We start from the raw sequence: 22403 nt of genomic DNA, 5'->3' as shown, positions 1-22403 counted from the left end.
AAAAACAGGAATTCTTTTTTCATTACACATAGAATCAGAGAATTTGTGAATTATAGTGCATCTCCACAACTCATCTAGTACAACCTACATACAACCTACATCTACAAGAATTTCCATAATAATACACTACTCAAGTGGTTATCCAATGGGCCACCATCCTGTCTTGGATGTCTAATCACAGGTAAGTAATTTAATCTGTTACAATGTCAGTCTTCTCATCTCTGAAAGGGGGATAATGCTATTTGAATTACCTCATAGGGTCACCAATTATCTACTTACTGGGTAGCAAAAGTTAAAGTGGTATAAATTATGATGTGTTCCCTGATGTAGTTGACTAGAATTGCTCCTTAAATTAACTTGAAATCTAAATCTGTGGTCCTATTTTTAGTAGATTGACTGCATTTTTCACAATCAATCAGTTGTTTTATTATATAAACATGATTTGTGAGGAAATAGCACTAATTTATACATACTTTAGGCTAATTCTGTGGAAAGGAGTTTCTAACCAACAATTGGGAGTGTCTGTTTTGTGATTCACTGCCTATGTCTACATACAGGAACTAAATTAATTGAATTTAATATTTTGCAATGAATATTACCTAATTACATCTTCATATATAATGTGTCACCATATTGAACAAATACAGAAAAGTCGACCAATGAACAAACTAGCAAATGAAGCTCACCATAAGTATGCATAACCCATCAAAACAAATTCCCAACTTAGCCATGTCTGAAATGCATGACTCTCTCTTTAAAACATCATATTCATAGTTTCTATGTCATGTAACAAGTTTCCTCTTCAGCTTTCTAGACTCATGTTTTATCATTGCATTCATCACAATCGTAAAGAATTTCAAAGTTTTTTTCCCTTTCTACAGTGTATATATTTTACAATTGTATATATATTTTTTTCTCTTTTTGCTCACTTCACTCTATATCAATTAATAGAGGTTCTCCCAATTTCCATGAAACTGTACATTCCATCATTTCTAATGGCACTATAATATCCCATTAAATTCACACACCACAAATCGTTAGCTTTCCCCAACAGGAGGGAGCTCTGCTAGTCTCCTTTATTTTTAACTACAAAATGAGGTACCACAAATATTTTTGTAAAGATGGTTGTTTTCTCCCTTTCTTTGATCTATTTGAATAATAAGCCTAATAGCAAGTAGTATAGCTGGGGACATAGAGGTTTGAACAGTTTAGTGACTTTAAAATTTCTTTCCATAATGGTTGAGCTATCAATTTACTATCAAATTAAAAAGAAAAACTAAGCTTGCTGGTGGAGCAACCTGTTTATCACTATGTGTTGGCAATCAATTGATTTCATCTAAATTTTAGTGATGTTTAACTGCTTTACTAGAATTTACAGAGGCATAAATGGCCATATTTCACAATGAGGAATAAATAATAAGCCCTTTCATAGCCATGAGTATTTTTATTTCATCTCAGGACAAGCTATTGCAAGACTGGACCATAAGTAAATTTGTAGGCACTCTTTACATCCTGTAGCTAAGAGATCCCCAGGATATAGATAGAAATCAAAGAGAAATATAAGATAAATTTAATTTAATTAGAAGTGAGAATGCCACATAGACATCTATTGTAAAATACCTCAGCATAGCTGTACATATTTTCTCAAAATATAGTTTGAGAAGACATAAATCTCATCCCTAGAAAATGAATGTTTTCCAATTCACTTCTCTTATAAATAAGGACGTATAATTCCCATAAGTCAGGGGCAATTTCTTAGAGTAAATAGCGTACTTTTAATTGTTAAAAAAAAAAAATATGCACCCACCCCCTTGTCATATCATAATATATCAGTTGGGAATTAGCAAAACAACCATTTCTTATCTCCAAACCTTTGAATAGCCAGCGGCTAGTTCCTTTTGTGTAAAATTAGCTTGTATGTATTATTTAAATATTTTGTCTATACATATAATTTGCCTTCTCTTGTGGAATGCAATCTTTTCAAGGGCAGATAATATTTTGTCCATCTTTGTGTCCCCAATATCTAGCATATAATTATTTAATAAACGCTAATTGGAGGATTTGTTTTATTCATGTATGTGAAGTAGACACTATAACATATTTTCTTAACTGTTTCGTAGGTATGTTGTGAAAAGGAATCTCTCAGTACAGTCAGAATGCTTGAAATCATCAGAAGGTGCATATATTTAGAAACATCCATATGTCCTTAAGATAACTGGAATTTCCAACTGAATTCAACATCTATATAAAGGTCATATGGCAAATAGGAATGTGACTGAATTTGTTCTACTGGGTCTCATGAGAACTCCTGAGGTGGAGAAAGTCATGTTTGCTATATTTTTAATCACTTATCACTGTCGTGTGTAATATGTTCATTGTTATCACTATTGCCTCCAGCCATACTCTGGTCTCACCAATGTACTTCTTTTTAGCATTCTTGTCTCTGATAGATGCTTTCTATCCATCATCAATGATCCCCAAAATGCTTGTGGATTTGCTCCGTGAGAAGAAAACCATCTCTTTCAATGCATGCATGACTCAGCTTTCTCTAGAGCATTTTTTTGGGACTTCTGAGATTGTCCTCCTCGTAATAATGGCCTTTGACAGATATGTGGCCATCTGCAGACCTCTGCACTACATGACAATAATGAATCACCACCTTTGCTGTTGCCTTGTTGGGTTGGCTTGGACACTTGGCTTCTTGCATTCAATAGGACAGGTTTTCACGGTAGTCTGGCTTCCTTTCTGTGGACCCAATGTTATTGATCACTTTATGTGTGACATTATTCCCTTGATTCAACTTGCCTGCACAGACACCTTCCTCATTGGTCTATTGGTTGTTGCCAACGCAGGGTTAATTTCAATGATTAGTTTTGTTGTTTTGATGTTCTCCTACATCATTATCCTGAGTTCTCTGAGAAGCTACAGCACTGCAGGGAGACTCAAGGCCCTGTCTACTTGTACCTCCCACATCACTGTAGTGATCTTGTTCTTTGTCCCCTGTATGTTCATGTATATGCGACCAGTAATTACATTCCCCGTGGATAAAACTGTAACTGTGTTTTACACTCTTGTCACCCCTATGTTAAACCCACTCATCTATACAGGAAGAAATGAAGAGGTAAAAAATGCCATGAGGAAATTATGGAGTAGAAAAGTAGGTTCAGATTATAAATGATTCTAAATATCAAGAACTGTGCTAATTTTTATCACTATTCTTGGAGATTTTTCCCAAACTGACTATACATTCATTTTTTTTGCCATCATTTTATATGGTAAATTCATTTTTTTATTTTGTGATTATAAATAGAGATAAATGGAAATATATATATATACACATATGCATCCATCCATCCATATATATATATATATATATATATATATATATATACACTAAGATACTGCTCTATTAACAAATGTTCATGTTTTGATAAACTTGCACTATGGAAATGCAAATTATTATTGTTTAAATCAAGTACCTATTCAGTTGTATTTTTTTCCAGATCTGTGGATTAAATCACAAATTTTCTAGGTAATAAGCACTGTACAACAATATGTTTTCTATGTTGCCTTGCTACATACCTTGCAAATTTCAGTCACACATATACATAGAAAAAATCTGTTTCATCTTTATATTGCATGGTGTTGCACAAACTGCTGGATGCTTGTATCTATACATAATTTTATTTCTGTTCAACTGTCCCAGAATTCAAGAATTCTGTGGATGTTAAAGTGCCAAGTATAACTCTAAGATAATGAAAACAATCTGGGAGGATACAACATTGGTAAAGTGTCAACTTAGGGTTTGTAAAACATTTTCCATCATGAAACACATTTGGCACTCTAGCAATGTCTGTGGTCCATTTTTCTGAGTAATTTTTAATGCATACATACAAAATTTAACTAAATAATAAGACTTAGGCATTAGTGCAAATAGATTATCATTTTTTTCTTTCCAAGATCACAATCCCCTAGAAATCTATGCACAAACTTCATTAGAAAGACCTGTGAATTCCAGATTAAGGATATTCCTGGACTTTCTCTTTGAGAATTGACTTCAGAGTTTCTGAATTTATCTTTTTGACATCCTCAAAAATATTTTAATCTATATCTCTTAAGGAATATTTCTGTGTGCATGTGTTTATATATATGTGTGTGTGTATACATATATATATACATATATATATACATATATATATGTATATATATATATGCACTCATGCTTGTACAAGCACACATTTGCAAATGCTTATTTCTCTCCATTTATGTCTTTGGAAATAGCTGAACATGTTCCGGAATCAAGTGAGATATTAGAATGCAGAGATCAATGTAGTGTAGCCTTCAATTCATTACAATGAGCTGTGATTCTTTAGACAAAAGGTCATATAATGTGAAGACATAAGTCAATGTATTGTTCTTCCTTGTAAAAAAAATCTCTCTTGTGATGAAGCTTGTGAGTATAAATGATGGAGCTAGACAAATAATAATGTATCGTCACTTGTAAGATTTGATGAAGAATTGGGTGAGAGGGTATTGTTGGGACAATCCCAAATTAGCAAATTAAATTGCAGACAACTGAAGACAAACTGCCTTGCTGTTTTTGATAGCAGCAAAGTTAGTTCCTGCTTCTAAGACATTTGGGAATCTTTTTTGAAAACATGGATCACTTTAACCAGGTTAGAGGATGATCATTACATGCTTTGTTTTTCTCTGTTCTCCAGAGAAAATAAAAGACCCTTTCCTACATCGGTCTCAAATTTAAAAAAAAAAATGATACCTACTATTGAATTAAAGTTAATACCATTTCAGTCACCATTCTGGGTCTGAAAATAGATACATCAGATCAGGTACATTTCCGGTGGGCACCATGTGAACATGAAGGTGTGCAGTTAGAAATTAAAGGACAAAGGACCAGGAACTTTATTTTTTGGCAAGCAGTGTTTGGAAGGAAAACTCCAGCCTGGGTCTTTAGAACTGGATATTGAAGCAATTAATGGAAGACCACCTTATAACCAGAGGTGGAGGAGTGGGAGAGAAAAGGATCAGGGACTCTGTTTGTATTGTTCAACAGTATTTTTCATAATCATTTGCATGCGCTATTATCACTTATATTGTTGAAATTTCCATTACCATCAAAAGCCACCCAGAAAGAGTTGTGGGGCACATGGATCCAGGGAAGGGGGTGCATGTAAGACCAAGGCAAACCTCCTAGATCAGAGGTTCCCAAAATTATTTGGCCCACTTCACCCTTTTCAAAAAATAATTACTCAGTGCCCTCTGGAAAATCTGCTTCCGCTAACCCTTTAATTTTTAAAAAAATTTTCATCACTTCAAAAGAATATAAAACTTTTTAAAAAAAATCATGCATCTTAAATTTAATAATTTATTGTAAATGTAATTTTCCTACATTGAAATTTTGATAGTATGATATTGTGTCATGTAACCATATAATATCATATTGTAAACAAGTCATCAATGTGCATATTCCTACAGATGCATGCTGGTCTTCCTGACAATATGCGACATACTTGCCTGCCAACATTTCCTTGTTAAGATCTGTCAGTGGACTTGGATGACTGATCTGGTATAACTTGTATTTTATGTGTTTAATTAGAAAATAATTTAATATAATCGCTATGACTTTAACTCTGTCACACAACAGATGAAACATGTACAAATGGTTTTTCAAAATTTTCTTATCTTCTCTTATTTCCTTATACTTCCACCACCCCATTATTTTTATTCAATACTGTCTCCCACCGATTTCATCTGAGTCTACTACCATCCTCCATCCCCTGGCTCCTAATATTTCCAGTGCTCCACAGTGGAATGTATTGTCCACTTCGCGAATCTCTGATCCTCTGGCATGGCCATATCCTTCTAGGGACTAGTCCAAAATATCTTTTCCGAATGGAACTTTCCTTAATACCAAATTCAAAAACCAATACTTTTGTGATATCTGGAGTAGGGGAGCCGAATATAATCAGTTTCATAAAATTAAGGGGTGAAAGAAGAATACATTGGGAGGGAATAGGGAGAAATGAAATGGGACAAATTATCTCTAATAGAAGAGGCAAGTAAAAGCTTTTCCAATGGAAGAGAAAAGGGGGAAGTTGACAGAGGAAAAAGTGAAGCTTACTCTCATCACATTTGGCTCAAGGACTGAATAACATGCACTCTCAATTTGGTGTGAAAATCTATCTAACACTACAGGAAAGTAGGGGAGAAGGGGATAAGCAGGGTGGCGGGGATGATGGAAGGGAGGGCAAATGGGAAGAGGGAGCAATTAGAAGCAAACACTCTTGGGGAGGGACAAGATCTAAAGAGAGAATAGAAGAAATGGGCAGCAGGATGGATGGAGGGAAAGATAGTTAGTCTTACACCACAACTGCTATGGAAGTCATTTGCACAACTATACATTTATAGCTTATATTGAATTGCTTATCTTCTCAGTGGGGATGAGTGGGGAGAGAGGAAGGAAGAGAAGTTGGAACTCAGAATTTTAGGAACAAATGTTGAGAATTGTTTTTGCATACAACTTAGACATAAGAAACATAGGTAATGGGGTATAGAAATTAATCTTGCCCTACAAGACAAGAAAGGAAATGTGGATAAGGGAAGGGTGAGATGTTAGAAGGGAGGTCACATTGGTGGAAGGGACAACCAGAATGCACGGCATTTTGGAGGAGGAGGGGAGAGATGGGGAGAAAATTTGGAACTCAAAACTGTGTGGAAATGAATGTTGAAAACTTAAAATAAATAAATAAATTTTTAAAAAGTACAATCAGTTTGAATTTGATACTTCTATAATTCTGAATCACTCTGATAAATTTTCTTAACTCAGAAAGCCAAGAGGCAAAAGATTATACAAGGACATCTTTTCCTTTGTTGCTCATAACCTAGAATAAAAATCAGTTCCCATTGAGTGTACTGTAGTATCTCTAAAAGAGCATTGTCTATATAACACTCACATATGTATATACTTACATGCACACAATGCATATATGTGAATGTACATATATACGTTTGTTTATATATGTATCTGTAGGTGTGTGCACTGTGTAGCTGCATATGTCCATATATGAACATAGTTGGTAACTCTCTTGATTCATAAAATCACAGATTTAGGTCTAGGATATTAGAATCACCCAGTCAAAATTCTTCATTTTGTATATTAGTGAAGTGAATCCAGCAAAATTGAGTGCTTTTGTAAAGGTCACAGAATTAATACATGATAGTGTTAAGATTCCAGGAAATGTCTCTTGAATCTCTATGCAATGTCCTTTTCATTATAAGCACCAGCCTCCTTTCCAAGTTCACAAATAGTGATACAAAATGTTTAAAAAGAAGCAGATTCAGACTTCGTGAAAGGAAACATTTTCCAAGAAATTAAATGATTTCTAAGTAGACTGTAGCAACTCAGGAACGACTAGTTTTTTCATACTTGAAAGCAATAGCAATCTGGATGGATGAAAAACTTACACTGTGGTTCTATTAGATGAGTAATGAAGCCCTGACTGAGGAGCGTACATGCTCTCAGAGGTCTTTGAACTAAAAAATAATATTGTTATTACCATTGCCACCACCATCATCAGTGATAGTCCCAGCAGTTATCATTTATATACCACTTGAAGGTATGAAAATAGTTTAAAGGTTTAACAAATTTTTGAAGGTTTAAGAAAAACTTTATATGTTACTCAGCAGAACAAATGAAGACTCCTTTTTGTTATTATTATTTTAAAGAATAGCTCTCTCCCTGTCTTACCAATGATGGAAATGCAACAGGTACTCATAGGTCCAATTCCACTATTGATCAGCAGGAGAATTTTGACCTGCTTTCTTTCAGTTCTGGGCTTCTTTGCCCGTTCTTGAATAGCCTAGAAGCTCCATTCCCAAATCCAACTCCTTGATTCCATAGTAGGTTCACCCTATTGCTGCTAGACTTAATGTGAGTATCCAACTGTTTTAGGTCTATTGCAGTACAGAATTCCTGAATTCAAGTGACCCACTAACCTCACCTTCGAAAGTAGTAAGGACTACAAGGGTGCATATTCTGGCAAAAATTCCTTTTGCTATTGATTTTAGCATCCACAGATTAGCTCCTTCCTCAATGGATCTTTTCTGATTCCTTCATTTTTTCATTAGGTCATGTTGATTTCCTTCCTTCTCCATATATGATGGGGATAGGCTATGTAGGCTGATACTTGACCCATCCTCCCAAAAAAACACCTGATCTTTGAATACATTAATATACATACTTATTTTAGTGTCCTCACGACTATTTCCTAGCCATATACAATATGTTAGGTTAGTTTCTTGGAATGGTCAGACCCGTGGTTGAAAATGGCCTATTTCATTCTACCAATAGCATGAGGGAGACTGGAACAATTCAGGTTACCTTAGGAAAGGCCATGTGATTGACTTTTGGAATTCCACCTCACTGAAAATTCAGTTCCATCTATACCAACTTTATATATCTGATGTTGGTTTCTCTTCTTGAGTTTGATTTGACTGTTCAGATTCTAGAACGCTTTCTTTCTTATCTGCCTTTCTAATCTGCCTATCCTTACCTTATCTACCTATCCATTAATTTATTTCATTCACTTATGTATTTGTTTATTAGTTTATCTATTAATACATTTATTTGTTCATACATTCACTCATTTTCTTGTACATTTATCTATCCATTCATTCATGTTTATCTATTTATACATTCTTCTATTTCTTTTTGTCTTCAATGTTTTTTTCTATATCAAGCATATTTCAGATATTAAGTACTTATCTCTCTTTCCTAAGATAATGATAGGTATTGCTTAATGAGCTACTTATGCTGTCTCAAGTAAATGTATTGTTTTGATACCTGAAACTTTCAGAAAAAATTCCCATATATCGTTACAGAAATCAATTTTAATATTTTCAGACTGCTAGATCAAGGCCTAGTTTTCCTCCTTCTGTCAAAGAACCATTTATTAACATAGTCTGTGATGTACCTCTTCAATACGCACAGATCCCCTAGAAATGTTACACTAAGACTAGATGGGTATAACTTAAAATCATTGCTCATAAAATCTTAGCAAAATGGGAAATTTTGCCAACTACTTTATTTCTTAAGAGCAATTCAAAAGAACGGCTAAAACAATAATAATAAAATATTGCCCCATCTGTGAAGAATATATGTGGCATATTCTCCCACAGGCCACTACCAGTATGGAGGCAACACCTGTGTAGCATATGCAAGGCAGTCCAAAAGTGATAATACATTTGCCAACAAATCATACATACATGTGGGAAAGATACATAAGGAACATGTGGCTAGAGACCTTGTATTCAGTGATACATGTCACAAGTGCAAAGGACAAGTTTAGATATAGAGAATGTGTTCATATGAGGGACATTTTCTATTGTTATTAAAATGGGGGCATGGTGTCTCTTTTAGGTATCATTTCACTCATCCATCAATGATTCCATTGACAAAGCATTTGTTTAGAATCTTTGTGGTGGGGCAGCATTTGGACAGAATTTGGGAGTCAAATCTTAACACTCCCATGGCACCTGCCAGGATTGTTGAGAGTAAAAATAGAATAGGCCAAAATTATCCAGAAGAAGATTGATCTCTCAGACATTTGCAAAAGACTCCTTAGAACTCAAGGAAGCTTTTTACAGAAAACTTTTAATCATTTGTTTTTAGCCTCTGATCAAAGCAGATAGATAGATAGACAGATACAGACATCTATCCTTCTATCTATGTATATATGATAAATTGGAGATAAAATGGAGGAAAGAGGTTATTATTAGGGGGGTACTTCTCATAGAAGATAAGATTTTAGTTGGGACCTGAAGAAGTCATAATATCCAGGGAGAAAATCCAAAGCATTGGGGGACAACAAATGAAAATGACTGGAGTCAAAAGATAGACTGTCTTTTGTGAAGAAAAGCAAGTAAAAAAGTGTCATTGGAATGCAGAGCACATGGGTGGGAGTAATCATTAAGAACAATGGAAAAGTAGGATGGAGATCAGTTATAAATAAATGACATTAAAAGCCATTCAAAAGATTTTTATATTCCCTCCTAGGAGTAATAGGGAGGGTGACATGCTCTAATGTACCATTTAGGAAGATCATTTTGACAGGTGAGTGGGGGATGAACTAGAATGAAGAGAGATCTGAGGCACAGTCTAACCAATAGATTTCCACAATAATGTAGGCATGAGGGCATATGAATGTGCACCACTCTGTTACCAGTGTAAGAGGAAAAAAGCTAAACATTCAGATCATATATTTGATGAGAAGGATATCATGGAGCTAGGGGATTGAGGGTAGAGGGGAAAACTTGGCAATAGTCAATTATGGAGAGAGCAACAGTGAGCTGATTAAGGTTAAGACCAACCATTGCCTTCCCATAGTGACAGCACTGTTAAGTTTATATTACAGAAACATATAGTGCACTCCGTGTGGAGCATACTCATTCCTCTGCTAAGGATTTCATATATACACACACACACACACACACACACACACACACACACACACACAGAGAAAGGAGAGACAGATAGAAATATGTACATATATACATATATATACACATATACATATATACATACACACATACATATATACGCACACACATATATATTATCTTTCAAGAGTACAACTACAGTTACTTTGTAGATTCATCTTTGCTGGTCTGCTAACAAAAAGGACAAACACTCTCAAGAATCCTGTCAACCCAATAGATTTCAAGGTACAGCAGGTATAATTTGTGGTATTTGTTGAAAGTCAGGGAGTTGCCCCTGGCATAATAAACTCATTGATATCCTTCAAGATCCTTATCAGGTTCTCTGCTTGTCATGAAGCATTTCTGTATTCTCCTTTTGTAAATCATTATATGCTTCTCCAATTTTCCTAGAATGCTTTGCGTGGAACTCTTTTGCTTTTTCACATTCTACTATATATTCATCTTTGTATAAGTGTTAGACACTAATTTGATTATAATTTATGAAAAGAGCTAATTTATTGTCTTTAAGCTTGACAATTTCTTGGTTTAATACAGTGGTTTTATCATAGTAGATGCTTAAAAGTTTGTAGAATTACATTGAATATGAAGAAATAATCTGGAGACTGAATCAGTCTATTAGAATTTTTTTACCTCCTTTATTATGAGAGGTAAGTGATAAACATGCAGTTAAAATATGTCAGCGCTTCCAAAGTTCCTCTCCAATGTTCCATTCACATGAAATTTAATTGTGTCTTTAATTACACATGTATCTAATTAAGGAGTTGTGCCCATGAGATCTCATTACTGCAGAATAAGATGTTTCACAGAATGTATTCCCAAACACAATACATGAAAAAACTTTTGAAGCTCCAGAGAAAGGCATTTTACAAAGGTGCCATAGAGAATATATTTATTAACCAACAGAGACTTATTGTAAATGAGCTAGTCAGAACTTTCCTGGATGTACTTTCTCTTCTCACTGGGCCATCGTACACCAGCTATCTGGGTACGTGGAATTGAATCCCAGTCCAAAGGCCTCATAGGTGAGATTTCTGTGTCAGTGAGGCTAATTACATTGATTCAAGACTTAGAGTATGTTTTCACAGTAACCAGCTTGATCTTTTTTATTCGGTGTGAGCCATGACTGTCATCATACAACATTATCATTGTCAAACTTTTGCTGATCCTTTCAAAACAGGTTATTGTACTTTCTTGATAAACTCATGGAAACTATTCTGGAGATGTATGAGAAGGTTTGTTCATAGATACACTCTGAATCTATTTGCTCTTTTTGAGAAATAATATATTTATTTATGGAGTTTGGTGGTTTTCAAGTTTAATTTTTCTAACTCTCTGGAGTCAGTGCTTTTCCCATCACATATGACTCTTCACTTTTGCTCCCATCCTGAACCCCATATATCCAGCCAGCCACAGCCATTGAATAAAAACATTTCAATTCATCTTATTTTTTCCTGTTATCTTTGTTTTTCAGCATTATGTAGTAGAAATAACATTGAAATAGGAATAGAAAAGTATTCAAATCACAAAGCCACCATATACTATCAATAAACTCTGGGAAAAATCATTTCAGCTTTCTGGGTGTCAAATTCTAGTTACTCCTCTGTAGTTACAGAACAAGTAGCCATGAGATGACCAATTTGGAGCTTTAAGGGACTTTAGTGGTCTTGGGTGGTCTACTTCTATGATTTTACAGTTGGTAAAATTGAGATACAAAGAGGTTAAGTGACTTTCTGAAAGTCACACAGATATTATATATCCAAGATAAGTCAGACTCAGATAGTTCAAGTCTAACAATATCTTGATATCCAATTCATCTCAATTCCTCCCTTCACCTCCCATTCCTCTATCTGAAGTTCAGTGAGAATATTTTTAAACTATGATTTCCTGACCAATAACTTAAGTAATCATGGAAATTCTTAGTTGCTTCAACAAATACCTTTGTGGCATAGATTCAGAATTGAGCAAGAAGTCAGTGATTTTCACTTTTGTTGATTCTACTGAAGGAAGATGCAATGGATGATAGTGATTTTGTTCTGCTGAGTATACAAACTGAGTACTTGAGCAGGATTATGAAAGTAAGGAAAACAGACAACCAACTTCAGAATTCATTCAAACATCCTCTTCAACCCTTTAAACTGCCAAACTACTAATTCAACACAATTCTTCCACTAGTCAATTGGTTGTATTGTGTGTGTGTGTGTGTGTGTGTGTGTGTGTAATTAGCTAGGGCTGAATTAGCTAGGAATAATTTATCAGTCATTTGTCTATATTTTCATTTTTATTTGACTGCAGAACAAGGTGGGGATAGGAGTTGGTGGGCAACATCCTATAAGTAAAACGTGAAGCTTGGCTTTCCAGTCCTGTACCAAAGAGATTCAAAGCACCAAAGGCAAGACTTCTTAAATTAATTTAGCAGCTATATTACCATAGGAATGTCTGCTGCTTTTAAAAAAAAAGTTACCACAGAGATTCCTTGTTTTACATAGTAAACATGATCGAGCGAAGCAGGATATGCAATTTTCATTTTCTGAAACCAATCTTACTGTAATTGTCAATTCCATTGAAAATTTGATATAATTTCATTATGTAGGAAAATAATAATAATAATAGTAACAACTGCCATTTATATAATGCTCTATGGTTAACAAACAGCCATACAAATATTATTTTATATTAGAATAACCCTGACAGGAAGTCTTTTTATTACCCTCTTCTTACAAATAAGGTAAACGGAGATTAAACAATAAGCCCAAGGATACACAACTAGCAAGTCTCTTAGCAAGACTTGAACTCAGATATTCCTTGGAAAAGAAGGTAGGGGCACCTGTGAATACTGAGCTATAAAATTTGCATAAGAAATATGGAGACTTCCATGGCATTGCAAATAAAAAAATAAAGAGTGACTCCTTTTTTAGTATATGTATGTTATAATTTTGTGTGTAACTCTTGGTATGTGCTTGGATAATTATTGATGCCTGTCTATGTGTGTGAATAATTATAAATAAATAATATGTCTTCTCAGTTACTTTACAGACATACTGCGTAAAGAAATGCACCACCACAGCTGGAATGTGTGTGTTAATGAGAATGGATCTACATTCATGACGATCTACATTTTCAAAGGATTGTCACATTTCTATTGAGTTCAGAATTTTTTTGAATATCAATCAGATGGAAAATAGGAATAATGTTACTGAATTCATTCTACTAGGTCTTATAAGCAGTCCTGACTTTCAGAATATCTTCTTTGTTTTATTTTTAATTACCTACATTGTCACTGTGGTGGGTAACGCACTCATTTTGATCACCATCACTTCCAGCCAGACTCTGTGCTCCCCAATGTACTTTTTCCTGGCTTTCTTGTCTTTAATAGATGCATGCTATTCAACGTCAATTGTCCCCAAGATGCTTGCTGATTTGCTCTGTGAGAGGAAAACAATTTCCTTCAATGGATGCGTGATTCAGATGTTTGTGGAACATATCTTTGGTGCCTCTGAGATTGTCCTCCTTATAGTAATGGCCTTTGACAGGTATGTGGCCATCTGCAAGCCCTTGCACTACACAACAATAATGAACCACCGCCTTTGCTGTAACCTGATGGGTTTGGCTTGGACAATGGGCTTCCTACATCCAATGGGACAGATTCTTACCACATTCTGGCTTCCCTTCTGTGGGCCCAATGTCATAGACCACTTTATGTGTGACATTATTCCCTTGATCCAACTTGCCTGCACAGACACTGTTTTCATTGGTCTACTAATTGCTGCTAATGGAGGATTAATGTGTCTGATTAGTTTTTTTGTTTTAATGACATCCTATGTTGTCATACTGCATTCTCTGAAAAGTTACAGCTCTGCAGGGAGACGCAAGTCTCTCTCCACTTGTATCTCCCACATCACTGTGGTCTTCTTATTCTTTGTCCCCTGTATTTTCATGTATCTTCGACCTGTGACCACCTTCCCAGTGGATAAAGCTGTAACAGTATTTTATACTCTCTTCACCCCCATGTTAAACCCCTTTATCTACACTATAAGGAATTCAGAGGTGAAAAATGCCATGAGGAAGTTATGGAGTGGAAAAGTGACTTCAGGGCATTAATGACCTCCTAGATAAGTAATATTAATATGGAAAGACTTGCAAGATTTACATGAAATCTTTGTTTAAATATCCATATAAGGAAAAATAATCTGAGGAATCACTATCTTAGGATAAGGTAGAGATGTAGATTCTCCTTTGTTCTAAATATTCAGCCTTACTATCTATTCATCCTTTAGTTCCCATTGTGAACTCAAGGTTTTACTTCCTAGTAAATGGGTAAAATTAAATGGAAGAGAATGTGGTGCATATTAAATCATTCCAATTCTCCAGGCCAGTACTTCATGAATATGTAAAGGTGCCCAAATTGTTGCCTTTTATTTCCTCTTCTTAATGAATGACAAACAAACCACAAAAATATATTCTGACAAATATTCGATGATAATTTTTTGGATACTTTTTATTTTTTGGTTAAGAACTAGAGATAGTGACAATGTCTTTGCCTCATAAATTTAAGTTGTACGACTGTAAAATAAGGTGATATTTCTAGTTACTGCTTCTTAGAAACATCATGCTCATATGTAAGCAATTTCAAAGATGTCAAATGTGATCCAACCTATGAGACTTGTTTTCAAAAAGAGACAAAAATCATTTCGATACAATTATGACAAACAATAGGAGGAGGGGAATTTATGGCTCCGGATAACATAGGATCTTAGATTTAGAGCTAGAAGAAACTTTAGCAACAATCCATTACTTTTACAAATGAGGGTACTGAAACAGAGAGGATAAATGCCTTGCCTAGGAATATACAGTTAGTAAGAGAACATGTGAACCCAGGATTTTCTGATTCAAAGTTCATTTTAAAATTATTTTAAATTCCAAATTTAACAATTTGGAGAATGTGTTTGGAAGGATCATAATTTAGTACTAAGTAGTAATTATATCGTTATTCTTATATGTTTGCAAAACAGGGGTATAGATGTGTTCAGTATTGATAGTTTCATTGAAATGGAGATATAGCCTAATAAGAGGAAAGATTCTAATTTTTAAATGGAACTGTTATACTATTGGTATGGGTACTGCTGCATTGATAGAGATAATAATTCACTTATTTCTCATCATCCTGTGAAAATTTTATCCATACCATCATATTAATCCCAAATTTGCCATGATCTGCTTTTTTATTGTACAAAGACACTGCCTCCAGTACTTTTGAAATGATTTGGGTAATAACGCAGTAAATTCTTCCTTAAGGAGTCTTTTTTTCTGAATTCATATGCAAACTGCCTCCTTTACTTTTATACTTACCTATCTATCTAACTATCCATCTATCTATCTGTCTATCTATCTATCTATCTATCTATCTATCTATCTATCTATCTATCTATCTATCTATGTATATGTATATATCTTTCAGGATACATCTGTATAATATCACTTCAGACATATGGGTACTAAGAAAACTAAGTTTGGTTAATTCTGTTCTTCCAGGGCCAAGGGTGGGACAATTGTCAAGTTTTATATAGTTTCTCCAATACATTCTAAGAAGATATTGCAAGAGGAGATTTAGATTCAAGACCCAACTGATGTTCTTCCTTTGTGTCCTGAAATAAGTCATATAACATCAATGATTTGAGTTTCTTTATCTACATTTAAGATGGTTGGAGGCAGAAGTTGCTTGGGTAGAAATGAAACATAACTACTCACTGTATTTGATTCCATCATTTTTTAGGCAGAGATTTTCCTTATTTCGCCCAAGAGCATAGTTTGATCTAATCTTTCTCTGAACAAATATATGTATATATATATATATGTGTGTGTGTGTGTGTGTGTGTGTGTGTGTGTGTGTATACATATATATATTTAAAATCACAGGTATATCTTAATATTACTTTAAATAAACACAGCATCAAAATGCCTCCAGCCCAGAAAGGAAGAAAATCATTTAAACAGATACATGTTTTTCTTGAGAAAGAGAAATGAGGAAAAAGGAAGGAAAGAATCTCTATGTTAGATTAGTTCACTTTTTTTTTTTAAACTTAAGGAACCAGTACCTCCCCAGATGGTGTTGTAATGCAGGAGTCTACTGATATTCTTATCAAAGCATCTGTGCTGACAATCCCATACTATCTGCACTCCGCAACTTCTGCCCTCTTTGATCTATTTATTCTTTTGACTTTGTGTAGTATAGTTGTTTCCTGGTGCTGTCCCCTTTTATGTCTACAACATGACTCCTTGTGGTAGAAGCTCAGGGTGTAGCTGGTGCTATAAGTGACCCAGGTATTCAGGGCTAAAAGCAATTATATTTAGTATGGTCAGATTATGTTGGCCCTTCCCTTACAAACCCTATCATTCAGGCTCGTATTGTTACACTGGATTTCGAATTTCTTCTTCTTCTTCCGCATCTTAAAAATCTGAGCTCTTAGTAAGAGTCAGCATTGCTGAAATAGAAGTTACATGTAAAATGACTAGATGACCATAAAAATCCCTTCCAGATTTAAATATGTAGTTTTTCTCCAATTTAGGCTTTGTACTCAGAGTTCTCAGTGTAGACACTTGCAAACTCTTCTAATGAACATATGTGTGTATGTATAGACAGATAGGTATAGATATACACAATACATACATATATGTGTATATGTATGTATATACATATATGTGAGTTCACACATATGTATATATACATGCATGCACACATACGCACATAGATGTGCAGATTTATATAAACATAAATACTTATATCTGTATATACAAATATGCACATATGTGCATATGCATACATGTACATACACATACATGTACATATACACACATGCACTCACATATGTGTGTATATGCATGTATATATGTAAGTGTATTCCTCTTGTGAGATTTTACCTGCAGGTTTACCCAAGAAATGTATGCCTGTTCTATCAATAAAACACAGAAGTTCTAATTGGAAAAACTTGAATTCCAATTTTGGTCATTTTTAAAAATCTGTTTTCCTTACACTAAAGCAAACTGATCCCTGATGTTGATGAAGTTTGTCTTTGGCACTCCAAAGTTTTCATTCAAATTCTTTTCCCCACCCAATTTCATCAGTGAACTCTCTTCTCTATAAAAAGTGAAAAAAAGAGAAATAATGATGTCAGTTAATGGCTAAAAAGTACAGTGCTAAATATGTTTCAATGGTTAAAAGAAATATTTAAAAAATTGTGACTGCTCTTAAGGACAGGAAACAAAATGTACCAGTTACTTGCAAACTATATACGCCATCAATGCAAGGTGATTTGGGTGCTGTGATTTTGATAACTGACAATATCTTATTTAGAAAAGTAGTAAACTTATATCTATGTTTTTATGATTAGAGTCATTCGGATTTTTAGGGGTCTTTATCAAGGTCAAAGTTGCCCAGACAGCTTCCACTCATCTATGTTTCAAGTAGACCCTTTACTGATACTGGCAGAATGGCTCAAAAAAAAAAAAAAAGAGCAAATAGCTAAGTGTTCAGCCAATCTGTAGATGTTTGATAAACTATTATGATAAATATAACAACTTTGTACAACAATGAACTAGTACATATGATTGAATTATACTTATGCTGATATTCTTTATAACAAAATTAGAGACATAAAATACATTATAACTAAAAGAAATTATCACTCACAGGTTCTCCTTGGAAAACAATTTAATCTCCTGTAATGGTAATTTAAATGAGGAGATCTTTCATATTCATTAATAGGCCCATGTGGCCTGCATGGGACACATGGCAGCCTGGGTCACATCAGTCTGAGTTGCATGGAACCTGGGGTGGGAGAAATTTGATGAATGAGTGGAACAGGAAGAGGCGGAGCTAGAGCAGAGCTGAGAGGAAATTGATCAGAGTCTAGTCAGAGCTAGGAAGGATGCAGGACGCTGGCTAACATGAGTGAAACAGGTGGTTTGTGATTTTTTTTTAATGGACCTAGTTTGTGGGAAGCCTAGCAGGGGGACGACTTGGGGATGTTGTTTCTCTGGACTGTTATTGTGTATAGATTTTTGTTGCTGTGATGGATTTGGCTTTCTGGTGTCTGAATAAATGTTTTGGCTCTGTCTTCCATGTAGAGACTCTGTTGTGTGTCGTGATTCAGAATTTCTGCCAGGATATTCATGGCTAATTTAGGCACTGTGAATATCACATTGGCACCACATTCACCATGTACCCAAGGGTAAGAAGAAAACACAATGCAGTACTCATGCTGACTATAAGCAAACCACCTCGTTCAAGACAATTGGTTTATCAATATACATTTACTATAAAGGAGGGAAAATAAGCAAATTTATTGAAAAAACCTGATAAACCAATTAAATTCAATTAAAAAATGAGGTAAATTTAAAATAGAAATCTTTTCAGTCAACAACCAATTATTAAAGACCATCTATGCACTTGGGCATTAGGGAGATGAATAAAGGAAAGAGGGAAGAAAGGAAGGAATGAAAGAAGGAAGGAAAATATTATTGTTTTGATAATAACAACAACAACAACAACAACAACAACAACAACAATAATAATAATAATAATAATAATAATAATAATAATAATAATAATAATAATAGCATGTGTATAGTGACTATTATGTACCAAACATTTCGTAAATATTTTATTTCATCATTACAACAGCCTTGGGGCATAGCTGCTATTATCTCCATTTTGCAGTTGAGGAAACTTAGAAGAATAGAGGTTAAATTATTTTCCCAGGGTCACACACAGATAATTAGTGTCTGATGTTGGATTTGAACTTAAGTCTTCCTGACTCCAGGTCTAGTGCTATTTCTACTGCACTATTTAGTTGCCTTTCATTTTCTGGTGTTGAATCATTTGACAATGCCAAAGACATCGATGGAAAGAACTTTCTTGGATCTTAAGTAGCTGTGGCTACAGTACATATAAGAAAATTCTGGAAAATCTCTTTAACCTCTTCCCAAGATTAATAGTTTGAGCCACTGGGAAAGACAGTAGGAATAGTTTCATCACTCTTGTAACAAAGTTCCAATGTTTTCCCAAAATGTATTGAACATTTCACAAATCCAATAATGGTGTACTTAGTAGTATGACAAATTTTCTGCAGACCCTCCAAGATTGATTACTTCCAATCTTTTTTTTTTCCTGTGGGGCAATATAATGTAGTAGATAGAAAGGAAAACCTGAATTCAAATCCTGCCTCTGATATGTTTGGTTTATTACCTTGGATAAGTACTTAATCTCTCATTTCCTCAGGAAAATATTTGAGAATATGAACTACAGAAAAGTCTTTGATTGGAAACTACAAACTTGGATCAAAAACAATAAAGCATTTCAATTTCATTAGTAAGAGATGAAATTTCAGAATTTTAAAATTTCATTCATCTTATTATTAAGTAAAAATGTACATATGGATATTACAGACATGGATAATATGACAACAAAGTTATCAGCCTCATTGTCTCTTCCTGAGTCGTCAAAAACCAGTGGCAGGACAAAAATCCTGGTGATGGCCCAGGATGCAATGGATGACCTTGCTATCTTTGATGCCTGGCTAATCCAAGCTATTGGAATGAATTGTTCTTATCTATCCATTCAACCAGGAAAAGTCTTCACATTCCTCTAACTCACTGACTGGTTTGAGGCCTGTTGGTTTCCTTCAAGTTGGTTTAGTCAAAATGGTTTACCAGGATGTGGCCACTGTACATGGTGCAAGTTCTGGGAGCCACAAGTGAGAGTTGGGTGAATCAGGTGGACACTAATGGTGAATGAGTATCCCTGAAAAGGGCTTAGCAAGCCTTCTTGTTAGAGGCTTTAGTCCTTCCGAATACCCTAAATATCTCATACTCAGTGCTTTCTTCAAGCTGAATTAATATTTTCTATTGTACTTTCTAACCACACTGGACCACCGCCTCATCCCCATCATATCTTTTAAGCTGATGCATGTATTCATCTACTGGATGCAGTCTGTTATCTGTGTTTGTTACATCTCTGTAGATACTTTCTATCTGACAGTCGATCTTGGGTGCCAGACTCCATGAAATCTTTACCATTTTCCTCAAATGAGAGATATTTTCCCCTCCATCTTTGATCATTTTGTTTAAATCTTTCTCTTGACCTTTTAAATAATTTGTGGACATTTACTCCACTAGAATGATGAGTCATTAGAACAGAGACTGTCATTTTTTCAGTTGTGACTACAGGCTTACCACAATGAATTGGAAATGTTTGGTTCTTATATTTAAAGGCAGCTTGGTGTCATAATTATGGACTTGGACTCAAGAAAACCAGAATTTAAATCCATCCATGATATTGGTTTTGGGCAAGTCACTTACAACCTTCCAGCCTCAAATGCCTAATCTGGAACATGATTACAGTAACAGCTTTTATCTCACAGGGTCATTAGAAAGCTCAAATGAAATAACACACATACAAAACTTCATGATGATTAAAGTGCTCCCTAAATGTCAGCAATTATCATGGACCTTGCTATATGGAATGTGTTGAATAAGAAATTCTATATCTAAATTGTCATAATTTTCAGGGTCTTTCCTCCAAGGCTAGAATTTTCTTTCTCCTAAATTTCCTTTTGGCTTCCTTGATGTTTCAGCTTCTTAAATAAGCTTTTTCTTGTGCTCTTACTATTGTTACTCTCAACCGCCACATTCTCGACTTCCACTGAATTAATACTGCTATGTAACTTTTCTGATCCTAAGAGGGAGGCGTCTTAAACTATAATTACATTGTTATTTTAGCACCTGTCTTCTGGGGTAGAGGCTGTGAGGCCACCTGGAGCCATCTAGGTCCTCACGTGTGGCTCTTTGAATAGGTTCACACTACACAGCCACAGGTGGTCTCAAGACTGCAGGTTCCCCACTCCTGATTTAAAACCTATAGTCACTGCTTGTTAGTTAGCCTGTAGAATTCCTCAGTCTTTAGTTAAACCTATCTCTCTGTCTTCCTTTATTCTAAGTTCTTACATTATGAATTCAGTCTTTTTCTGTGATTTAAAAAAAATTCTTTCAAATTCTTGCTAATTCTTGGGTGACATCATAGTCTATGCAAATCTGTAGTCTGGATCTTTCATTTAGGAAACTAGAGGAGCAGCCAGAAGCTAACAACATTTTATTGGTGGTGGTGGTGTCCCATTTTTTCTTCAACAGAAATGTTGGTAGTCATCCTAAATATCTAGATAACTCAATCTGCCAAATGTTTTTCCTCATGAAGACATAAGGATACAAAATGAATATAAATCCATCAACACTTTAGCAGGTATAAAACTCATTCTACAGTGTTTAGTAAAGTACTAACAAGTATAATTGTGTCATTGACAAGTTTATCTAATTAGGGGAATATGCTCCTGAGGTCTCATTATTAAAGATGATAATACTTCACAGAATTTACTCTTAAATATGACAAATGATAAAATGGCTAAGAGTCAAGAGGAACACATGTTCTAAATGTGCCATATTAATCAGCAGGAATTTATTGTAGGTGAACCATTCAGTCTCACTATGCAGACCATAACGTCTCTCTTCTCTTCTTCATGTCTCATTTAGTCGACTACCTACTCTCCAAACTAGAGACAAGGGACTCATAGGTGAGAATTTGGGGACAGAAGATGCTTCTTGCTTCAATCATTTAGTTTTAATCTATGATTTAATCTATGACTCCCAATTTCCAATTACATCCCATCTTATCTTTTCATCATTTTTCACTTTTTTGTATAATTAAATTTTCTCTTCTTTTTGTTATATTCTTCAACGTAATGTAGAGAGGAAAAGAAATTAGAGCAGGAGAAAGATGAAGCTGCTTTCAAATGATCACTTGCTAGGTGTTTGATTTTGGAAAAAGTGCTTTATCACTCTGC

The 22403-nt window shown here is 34.7% G+C and overlaps 1 protein-coding gene and 1 pseudogene across 1 annotated transcript; both read left to right on the top strand.

The window, feature by feature from the left end:
• The first annotated feature begins 2256 nt into the window (after positions 1 to 2256).
• Positions 2257 to 3178, top strand: LOC140511530 (olfactory receptor 4C3-like; annotated as a pseudogene).
• Positions 3179 to 12527: 9349 nt separating this feature from the next.
• On the top strand, positions 12528 to 14613 carry LOC140511529 (olfactory receptor 4C12-like). Its single transcript, XM_072620661.1, has 2 exons — positions 12528 to 12545; positions 13687 to 14613. The coding sequence occupies exons 1-2, from the start codon at positions 12528 to 12530 to the stop codon at positions 14611 to 14613; spliced, it is 945 nt and encodes a 314-aa protein (XP_072476762.1).
• Positions 14614 to 22403: the final 7790 nt, after the last annotated feature.

This window comes from Notamacropus eugenii, chromosome 6, assembly GCF_028372415.1.
Source record: "Notamacropus eugenii isolate mMacEug1 chromosome 6, mMacEug1.pri_v2, whole genome shotgun sequence".
Classification (NCBI taxonomy): domain Eukaryota; kingdom Metazoa; phylum Chordata; class Mammalia; order Diprotodontia; family Macropodidae; genus Notamacropus; species Notamacropus eugenii.
Note: the sequence above shows the minus strand (reverse complement) of the source record. Positions and strands in the feature narration are given on the sequence as shown.